The following is a 10976-nucleotide window of genomic DNA, read 5'->3' as shown; positions in this document are numbered from 1 at the left end:
AGCCTTGACATGCTGCAAACTCATGAAAGCTCGGCAGCACATGTCAGTACGTGGCGAAAAATTTTAATAATTGCTATGTGTCGCTTTCGGTTTGGCCACTAAGGTGGCGCTACTATCCATCCAAAAGTGCGTTTGGCTAATAACTTCTGCATAGTTTGTCGCACATTCAAAAGCTTATATCGCACGTGCGTTCTTGTGAATGGAGCTGAACTCCCCATAATAGGCGCACCCCACTTGGCCTAGATTTTTTTTCGGGCTAAGCGCGGACAATGTCGGCAAAAATTCCACTTTTTTCGTAGTTACTGCCTATAACTTTGTCCCGATTCCACGAAATTTTTCACCCATAGGCATTCTGGGGACGTCCTGGCAAAAAAGACATTTGAAGAATTTTGTATTTTAAAAAATAAGCCTGTTATAATTATTACTTCCTGTACATTTTGGGTCAACAACAGAAGTGGAGGCATTTCTCCATATTGGTATGTCCGAGTTGAGCACAAATTGGAAAGCCATAGTTCCACATGTGTTCCTCAGGAATCGTGTACATTTCAGCCATCAGCCACAAAGGTGGCAGCTCTTTAAATGAAGCAAGTTTATATCTCGCATCCGGCACGTGCGATTAAAATTAAATTGGTAGGCATACTTGACCAATTGCTCGCTGGAAGCTCCCTAATAAATGTGGGCAAACGATCGCACGCACTAGGTGGCCGCTCTGGATCGGGATGGTAAAAGATCACTGTGTGAAACCGTCAATTAGTTTGAAAGTATAGAAATCTGCGCGAGGGCACGTGTAGAGTGGGTGGCCTTGAAGCTCAGCATAACCAAAATAGTCGCGTTTAATCGTTTGTAGGCGCCCCTACAGGAATTTTAAAAGGCGCCCCGGCGCACCGTTTCACCGATATGATACGAGCATCGGTAGGCAGCGTGTAAGCTCAGCCGAAGACGTAGGCAAAAAGGCTCTTGGACGCCATAACCCCAAAACCCGACGGAGTCAGCCATTTTGATTTTGATTGTTCACTTTCGGTGAAATTTTTCGCGTTGTAATTTGAGAACTCCTCCTAGGGATTCATCGGATCTGCTTTCAAAAATTGGTCAGTAGCAGTCAAAAAATGGTGCTGGATTAAAAGTTGTGCTATTTGTCGCATGTAGCGTTGAAGGGCGTGTCGCGGTGGCGGTCGCCGTCAACAGTTGGCCATTTTGACTTTTTTGCTCCATTTTGGTGATTTTCGGGCTTCGTTATTGTGAACCAGAACTCCTTCCTAAGGGAATTTATCCGGATGTGGCTTCAAAATCTGGTCAGTACAGAACAGCAAAATGGTGCTGATTTAAAAGTTGTAGCTATTTGTGCATGTCATTTTATTGTGGCGTGTGTGGGCGTGGCTCAAAGATCGGCCGTTTTGCTCTTTTTTGGTCATCTTTCTGTAATTTTCGGCCTTCTATTTGAAGCGAACTCGCTCCTAGGGAATTCATTCAGATCTGCTTGCAAAATTGGTGCCAGCGTTAGAGATCGAAATGGTGCTGATTAAAGTTGTGCTATTTGTGGGCATGTAGCGTTGAAGGGCGTGTCGCGTGGCGGTTCCGTCCAAAGTTTGGCCATTTTGAGCCTTTTTTGCTCATTTTCGGTGAATTTTTGCGGGCCTTCTATTTGAACGAACTCCCCTTCTAGGGAAATTTTATCGGATTGCTTCAAAATTGGTTCCAGTACAGACACAACAATTATGGTGCTGATTCAAAAGTGGCTAATTTGTCGCACTGTCATCTATTCGGGCCGTGTCCGTGGCGTGGGCCCTCAAAAAAAGTCGGCGCGTTTTTGTCTTTTTGTCATTTTCTGTAATTTTTCGGCTTCGAAAAAAAAAAAAAAAAAAAAAAAAAAAAAAAAAAAAAAAAAAAAAAAAAAAAAAAAAAAAAAAAAAAAAAAAAAAAAAAAATAGTTTGAACGAACTGCGCTCCTAGGGATTCATGCAGATCTGCTTCTTGTCAAGTCTCTTCTGGTCTTAGTACTATTGAAGCTGTTTGTGGGCTGATGTAACAGTGCCAATGAAGCTGCAAAGGCGGCTTGATGTTGTGGAGGTTCCACTTGTCGAGACAGATTAACATGCTCTCACATTCATCTCCATGTCTCATGGCTCTGGCTTTGATGTGATGCAATTAGGGTTTGTGTGCTATGAAGGATTACGGCAGTAGAGGTGATAAACAAGCACTCTTGTCATGCTTTGCAATCATATGGCTCGCTTTAAGACCCGACATCACACTATGGCAAAATAATGCAAGCGGCTGTGTTGGTGTGGGTGTGTTGTTGCAGGGTACTTTCTCTGTAGGGTAAAGGTGGTCTATGATGCCCCAAACACAAGCGCATCCAGGTTTTGGCTCAGCACGGCACGTTTAAACTGGTAATGGAAACCTAAATCAGAGTGGTATGGTTTTACTCAGCGTGACCAAAAGTGCCAATGGATAAGCCCCATCTGTGTCTTTCACCACTGCTCCTGCTGCCATCTCACTACTCAAAACTTCCAACTTCAATTTTTGTGTGTAGTACGTGCGCGCACGCACACACACACACACACACACACAGAGGCAGTGGCAGTGCAGCCTCCCGACCCCTCCCACTTTATTTCCCACACTGTATTTAAAGACAGTGAGAAAGTGAGAGCCACAGCAAAGAGAACACTTAGGTAAGCACCATATCTGCAATCATTTTAGACAATGAATTCTAATTAAAAAATATATTCAAATTTCTGCATTCAATGACATTGTCCATGTCAAGATTTGATTGAAGAAAAAGTAATTTAGTTGCATGCCAGGCGTGATTAGAGTTATTTGAATATGAAAATTAAGGTATGCCTATTCAGCTATATTGTGCGGGTAGCTTTATATATCTTACTTTGAAGAGCTGTACCCAGCGTTTCTGCTCGGCCTGGATGCGCTGCTGGACCTCAGTGTTTGTCTTGACACCCACACTGCGGAAGGCAGCCATGTACTCTTCGCGGTGCTCTGCTTTGGTCTCGGGGTAGGCCAGCTTGATGATTCCCAGGCACGCGTCCCTCAGACAGCGAGACAGAGTCACCAGCTCTGTCAGCGTGAAGGGCATCATGGAGGACTGCGTCTGACCTGTTGAGAGGGAGAATGGATTCATCGTCTTTTACAGATATTGATTTTCACATTTACATGGCGGTAAGACGGTGCGTGACTGCTGAAAACAAACGACAGACAATATATTATTTTGTTAGGACCACCAAATGCGGGAAATGTGAGATGATAGATGCCCACAGGATAACCAGCTCTAGAGGGATGTGTACCAATAAGAAACATAGGATGTCCAGCAACAATGAATTCATTTTGTCAAAAAGTAGATGTAAGCAAAGGCATAGATCAAGAACATTAGGGAACAAAACATGAAAAGCTTGAGGCTGCAAAACAAGGACATTACCTTGCTTCTCATTCAATAAAAAAAGGGGAAAAAGTCTGCTACCTTCCATTTCGTGACCAAAAAATTCGCTGTCATGCACGGAGATAAGAGAGTGGCTGAAGAGAGAACTAAATAAATAGAAGAGGGGAATGATGCGGTTAGAGTCCTCAAAAGACATGGGAGACCCTCGCGAGATCAGCTGCAGCAGCGGCACCATGGAGCTGAGGGGACAGACAGACAGGAAGAGACCAAGTATGAGATTCATAGCGTCCTGACACAAACAAATAAACTGTAAACAAGCCGAAATGTGAATATATGATTGTACACACATACACGGATACGTTTGCCAATAAGCTAATAATGAGCTTTGAATTACTAACCCAGTGATCATTTTTGTTGTCATGGAAGTTATCAGGTACCAGAGATGCCTCAGAAAACGCGCATTGAAAGCTAAACTGTACAGAAGTCTGCAGAGAACAAAGAAGCAGAGTCACATTAAAATGAAACAGTTTTTTTGATAAAGTATACATCATCAATTTCAACCAGATGACACAATCAGTGTGAAGAACAGTAAAATGACTTTCCATCAATCCATCTGCTATATATCGCGACTGTTAACTTTGCCCTGTTAACCAGAGGACACAAGTAAAAGGGGAGAAAAAAAATAAATGACACTGTTAACCAACATTTTCCTCATAGAATTTTCTTGGCCTTTCTCTCCCCTTTTATACCCTGTGAGGGCCGAAAAGAGATTAAATGAGCCATTAAGCTTTATTTAGGCGAGGCACCTTCCATTAGTAAACTAGTTGCTGGCGAGGGTACCCGGCTCGGGTCATAAACAGCCCCTTTGGCTTCCTGCTGGAGCCCCATTTAACTTAATGGCCAGGGGAGCAAGACAATGGAGGACGGAGGAGGAGGGGAAGCCTGGTCCTCGCTGTGACCCCGCAGCGCAAGCATGCTTCCACACTCACAGTGAATTACATGATAACGCTGAGGAGGGCCCACATACCTCGCTATAGTCGCTCTGCACTCAACGGGCCGTGGCACCAAGGTGTGAAGCTGCTCTTTGTTCAAGTGTATGTGTGTGTTTGTGTATACTCCTAAATTGCATGGCTTTTCACACAGAGGGTAAGTACAGGCGACAATAATGTGTTAAGTAAGCTAAAAGGCAAAATAAAGTGCCCCAGCATATAATAGGCCCTTGTTTAAGAGTGACAGTGCTGACACCTATAAGGATGCTTGCCTTTAATAGGGCAGCATCATGTATTCTCAGCAGAGGAGAGGAGTTAAGGTCAGTGGAGGAAGAAAAAAAAAAGACAAAAAGAAAGAAGAAAGTAGAGTGAGTCATATATCCTGAATATTCTGATCTCAATGTCAATGCTCAAATTCCCATTCCACCCATTCAATCTACCAAACCCCATTCAAAACTCTCAAATGGAAATGAGCATTAGGAGCAGAGCGTCAGACAACCCTCAATACGGCTTGAAAAATGGTTTGTGCCGAGCACACACCATCTGTCAGTAGTACAAGGCTCAGGAGAGAAGCGAGGAGTAGTGCTGTGGGCTCATAACAAGTGATGCAAGTGTTTGATTGAAATGGGAAACAAAGCACTAAATGCCAGCTGACATGCTGATTTACGGCCTGAGAGAACCCAAACCCCCCATTTCAATCATGGAATGAACCACTAATAAACAAAGTCAAGACATCAAAAGGGGTTGCGTGTGCATGTGTGTGTGAGAAGCAGCTTGATGAATAACGCCCGGATCATTTCATTTTGAGGTAATGAAACAATCTCTGTTCAGCAGAAAAAATAACAGCAGTGCTCGGGTCAGATTTGATACCATAAAGACCGAACGAGTCGATTTCCATCTAAATCCAATGTTGTTTTGCAGACTTTTGCATTAACACGATCAACATCGTTATCTCAAGACAACACAAAAAATCAGAGCAACCATTCAAAAGTAAATAAAAAGGACCAAAGCGCATCTGCGTTCACTTTAATGAGAGCGAGCCCCGTTAGCAACAGGGTGCTACACTGGGTGAAACCAAACTATCAAAGTGAAATTACACCAAATATCCAATGACAAACAGTTAAAAGTGAAATTACACCATGCCCACTAGAACAAACCAGGGCACAGTACAATTAGCAAACCAATCAAAAATCCATTTTGGTCCCAAATCATTGAGCAGCTTTTAAGTTGTCCTCTGAAAAAAAATCATTTCACGAGACATTTTACATATTTATTAAAAAAGGCAGTGTGCCGGGCCGGCTGGACGACTGGCCAGCCTCTCTTTTTTTTTGCTGTAAGAGCAGTAAATCAAGGCCGGGATGCAATTTGCTCCCCTTAGCCTCTTGTAAAGCTATCCCGTCCACTCCTGCAGTGATTAATCTTTCTCAGTGAGCTAATTATTTTGTACAGATATCCAATAATGATGGAAGACGAAGGGCAGGATTTATGGTAAAAGCGAAGAGAAGGAGGAAGCCGTAAAAAATTAAGGGGAATGGGCGATATGCGCTGAAATTCTTCTAAATTCTAGTCAATCACTTGTAATGCTGCAAAATGACTAATTGACCATCAGACTGTAGCTGCACGAGTCCAGTTTTTTTAATACTGAGGAAGCTAATGTATGTCTATCCTTTTATGCATGGTTTTAGGTAAGCTAGGGTTAGTAATAACAAAACAGATACACAGTAAGATACTGTTGCAAACGTGATATGAACCTTTAGACATCAACATCCCCACATGGTTAAATCAACTGGAAGCAAGTGGCTTCAGTAATAATTAACTAGAGCAGGTTGACCATCCATGAAGCTCAGTCTGGATCACCTCCCGTCAGTCAATGCACCCCTCCATCCCCCCCATCCCCCCCACACCACCTCTGACATCCTGGCCCTAATGTAATCAACCTGAGAAGGGGTAATTGCCCTCATCCAGAACTGACAGCTTCCCTGACATCCCTGCTTCCTTTGCCGGTTGTAAATGCCAGTGGGTGCGGACCACTGATAACTGCCTGCCTCACTTCACCGTTATTTACATTACTGCTTACAGCGCGGAAACACATAAAGACACAGTTTTCCTCTCAATCAGGTAGGTGTGTAAACAAGCCCCCCGAATACAAGGCTGATCTTGACAAGACATAAAATGTTATGATATCCAGTAAAAATGAAAAATTGCTTTAATGTTAATGATTGAATTCAGAAACACCTGCTCCATTGTGAAATTAATATATTCAAAGTGCAAAAAGAATTTTATTGAAATTAAGGAAGGATACCTAGAATCTCTGCTACATTTGATCCATATACATTATAAAGATTTCTTGTTTAAAATGAAAAAACAATACTGACTTAAAAAGAATCGTAAATCCTTTCAGATTCCACCTAAACAAATGAGTCTCATCAGATTTATGTGTATTTGTACCTGACTTTTGGCACCATGAGGCGATGCTGGACCATGAGTGTGTGACAAATGGATGCCATCATGGTGAAAACCTCCTCACTGGCTGAGTCCCTCCACACCAGGTTCAGCAGGGCGTTAGTCTGATGCTTAGTGTCCAGCTTGTGGACACACTCCTCTGTGATCAGCTGCACAGAGATTCTGCTGTCATCCTGATACAGAAGGAAACAGATGTGGGTAACTGGAAAAATGCTGCACCAACACATTATTATGTATTATGTATTATGTATTAGTAATGAAATTAAGAAAAATCATATTTGTTGTTTAGTATAATGTGATGTGATTTATCAGTGTTTATTTGCCATTTACATCAATTGATTGTAATGGTCAAAACCATCAATCATATTTTAGGTAATTAAGTGTGGCCCGCTCTTTTTATTTTCAGCCCCTTATTGGACAGGAGACAAAACAGACCTGACAGGAAATGATGGGAGTAAGTCAGATGGGGGATGATATGCAATGTAGGTTCATAACCAAGTTAAAGATCAGTGAGATTACATGTAGTTATGTAGACATCTTTTTATTTCATTTAGATCAGAAAGTTATATCACATTTAGGCTTATGAGACCTGAACTCAGGTATCATAATCGCTGATATCAAGTACTGATCTGATACCAGAGTTAATATGAGGCTTTTTTTTTTTTCTTTTAAGGTTTGTGCATATTCTAGCCAACAGCTGATCTGTGACGAGTACTGGGTACAGACCAGATAGTAGAAATATACTATCTGGTCTGTGTATGTATCGTACCTGCATCGGGGGTGGATGGATGCCAGTGTCATCGTCGTCCTCTGAATCGCTGGTAACTTCAGGCCTGCCGCTGTTCTCCGACACTGGCAGCAGTGGCAACAGCGTCTGCAGAGCCCGAAGGTACAGCTGGAGACCCTCCTCTGATAGTGAGCCTGCCAAAACAATACCCATCACCATTATTGAGCACACCATCATATCTTCATCTCTATAAATCAGTCCAAGAGTTTATGGTTCCGCTAAGCCATATACAGTATATGGAGTGTGCAGTGTGCGTGCTCTAAACTGTTCCACCCACCTAAGCAGTTCTCCCCTGCAGAGAGGACGAAGTAAAACACCCACGGTGCCTTGCTCTGTGGCGCCGAGGAGGAGCCAATGGTGCCCTGGAGGGAGCTCAGGAAGGCCTCGAATGGGAATGAGAGACGAATGTCCGACAGTGCCGGGATAAAGAAGTGAAAGATCTGCTCGGTGAACGGTGTAGAGATAAACTCCTCAGTAAAGGCTGCGAATACAAACTGCCTGTAAGATGACAAACAGACATAAGACAAGTTAATGCACTGCATGAAAGAAAAAAATAATCAAACCACTGTATGTTCATAAGAAATTAGCTAACAGGGTGGCTTATTCCTACACCAACAGCTTTTTCTGCTGCATGAGTGGTCCAATATTGTGTCTCCAAACAGAGCTGCTTTGTGTGGCCCAGTCACACACATCTGGTGGGCCAAGTCAGATAATTATCTGTTAGAGTCAGTGTGTACACAAGTTTCTCTCACTCCCGCCTTGCTTTTCTTCAAAGAAGAAAAGAAGTGCCCTGTCGTTTGTTATTAAGAATGTCTGAAACTGAGGGCAAACAGCCTGATATTCTGCACTCTGGCGAGCGAGCGGGTCTTGGGGGCTTTTATGGCTTGTTGTAAATTGGTCTCTGAAGCAATTACTGCTTCAACACTGACTAGAGGGGACAAAAAACTGCTGCAGTTTGTCTGATCAGTTTAATGGATGATTTTTAGAGAATTCACTAGGGACAATGACTTTCCTTTCCTGCTATTATCCAGTTGTATTTTCTCTGTACTCAAAAAGAAGTCTGCAGACGTTACTTAACTAAGTTTATTTGTGAATCTTTATCATCCAGACCTCTTTCTGATACTCTATTAATTGTCAATAGGGGAAATTTGCTTTTAGGACTTCTCAAGGTCAGCACTGCAGCACTGCACAAGGAAGGTCTGTTGCTCATGGATACTTCTCCTGTTCGTGTCTACTTCAGATTTTTCCAGAATATAACTAATCCAAGATCATTGATGAGGTTATTACATTATTATTATTATAAGGGGCGGTTTTATCATCAGAGACAATGCTGACAAACTGCTGATTTAGTTTGGCTCTTTCAGCCAGTGATGAGATCCAGCTCCATAACAAATTAAAACATAAGGACATGATGAAATGTTACATTTTTTTTTACAATTCCAAGCAGCAGTTACGTCAGTCTCGTGTTGTACCTTGCGCCTGTTGTGCAGGAGGAGTAGGTAAAGTGCAGAGGTTTGAGAATGTGCTCCAACAGTGTGCTTGCTAGAGGGACAGAAGGAGCATCGCTGTACTCCAGGCTAGAAGGGAGCCTGTGATTCACAAGAATATACAGCGACCTGTAGTATCCTGTAGAGAAGATACAAAGAGAAATTAAAATTTTATTTTTAGGACCTTGGCTCAATTTATAAAACGCCTACCAATATAATTACACACTTGACATGAACATTAAAAGCAATAAATGTGTAGAATTGGTGCAAGGATGTCAACAGTCTGCGTTTGGAGCTTTTCTCAGTGATGCAGCAAATGTAAAAGCATCAGCTGAAGTCTCAATTGTACTGAGAATGTACAAAGAGAAGCAAGGATAACCTGCAACATCAACTGAAGAGCACTCCCCTAGGCTTAATATTTTTAGCTCTAAAAGTAGGGCTTGCCAGTTTGCCTGGTTAATTAGGCTTCCAGACACCTGACAGCAGTTGACCTAGTGCTGAAAATTAAACAAGATGCTTTGTGTTGACGGGTAGGAACAATTTTAAACAGTGCTGCTGAAATGAGTCACACCTTTTGTAAAATGTAAACACTATGAGATGCACTTGACCTGTGCACAGTACTGTATATACCCAGGTGCCAGTCAGAGCAGGAACTGCCCATGTACAGATAAAAGTCGTCAAACAAACTTCAGACCATTGAATATTGACACACATTCGCCATCTCTATACAACCCTTAATGTTTGACAATTAGGCCTTAAAAGGTTGATTAGTGTGTGTGCTACAGTGCACACTGGAATACGATCACTGTGAACTTACCTTTCTGTACCATATAGTGCAAAATCTGCTCGAGTAATGAAGCTACATAGTTAGGATCTGGAATAACGGGAAGATAGGTTTTCTCTGAAGAAAAGATTTCTAGCATCCGCATGGGAACCGCCACATTTAAACTGTCATCCGTGCAGTTCTGTAGGAGTCTGAGGAGACATAAACAGAGGCAAGTGAGATGGAGGCAACTTTCTTCTGTATTATCGTACGTGTTGATGCATCCATCAGCTACAATACGAACCCATTATTTGTTCAGTACTGTACCTGCAGCAGAAGCCTAAGATCCTCTTGATCTGAAACATACATGTTTGTCTCTGTGGGCCCACCAACAGCTTCACAAACTGACTGTTGAGTTTCACCAGGTTCTGGCACAACCATATCTTTATAAACACACAAATAAGACAGTATGTAAGATGTATGTTAGGTCTCAGGTTATAACAACGCCTGAAACAATCAATATACTTATAATGGAAGCATAAAAGACACATCAAATTCTCACCAATCTGTGTGCATCCACACTCTGTCTGTAGAAAAATATGAGCTGTCTTGATAAAAGGCAGAGAGCTGGACCATCCAAGGCATGCTGAGCTCCTCCTGTCAGCGTCTGGCTGACACGCTCGTCAAACCTGGCCCTCTGGATAGCATACTGGAGGAAAAAGGTCACATATGTTTGTGCAGACCTGTTAGAAATATCACAAACACTACAGATCTACAGTACAGTGTTATTACCACATAGCAAAATGAACAGATAAGCAGAAACAAGTACAAGCTCCGTGTGTGATGAACACTGCAACGTTATCTGTCCAGCCAAAAGAGTAATCAATTGTGATGATGTGTTGTCACTTATCTGCTTTGAGCATCAGTGCTAATAATAAATGAAGCAACTTAAAACACTTGGCTTGGTTTGCTGACAAAATGTAAAAGATTCCTTCATCTCTTTCTACCAAACTGTCTCTTTGACAATTGAAACCCAAATCCTTCAGTGTTTATGAAAGATATATTAAGTACTGTTCACCGTTACCACTCCTCATAAAAAGGC

The 10976-nt window shown here is 42.2% G+C and overlaps 1 protein-coding gene across 2 annotated transcripts in view; it reads right to left on the bottom strand.

Moving 5' to 3' along the window:
* The window catches only part of ube3c (ubiquitin protein ligase E3C), a 42790-nt gene that overhangs the window by 29750 nt on the left and 2064 nt on the right, over positions 1-10976 (bottom strand). Inside the window, exons 5-14 of one of the 2 annotated variants that reach the window (XM_035679191.1) lie at positions 10437-10583; positions 10202-10317; positions 9929-10086; positions 9097-9250; positions 7902-8122; positions 7607-7758; positions 6823-7010; positions 3784-3870; positions 3425-3624; positions 2879-3105 (exon numbers count right to left, since the gene is read on the bottom strand). In XM_035679191.1, coding sequence (XP_035535084.1) covers positions 2879-3105; positions 3425-3624; positions 3784-3870; positions 6823-7010; positions 7607-7758; positions 7902-8122; positions 9097-9250; positions 9929-10086; positions 10202-10317; positions 10437-10583 — 1650 coding nt within the window. The remainder of the gene's footprint in view (positions 1-2878; positions 3106-3424; positions 3625-3783; positions 3871-6822; positions 7011-7606; positions 7759-7901; positions 8123-9096; positions 9251-9928; positions 10087-10201; positions 10318-10436; positions 10584-10976) is intronic. The other variant, XM_035679268.1, reaches the window with a different exon arrangement.

Source organism: Morone saxatilis, unplaced genomic scaffold (genome assembly GCF_004916995.1).
Source record: "Morone saxatilis isolate NCDOM2014 unplaced genomic scaffold, NCSU_SB_2.0 Contig0, whole genome shotgun sequence".
In the NCBI taxonomy this organism is placed as follows: domain Eukaryota; kingdom Metazoa; phylum Chordata; class Actinopteri; family Moronidae; genus Morone; species Morone saxatilis.
Note: the sequence above shows the minus strand (reverse complement) of the source record. Positions and strands in the feature narration are given on the sequence as shown.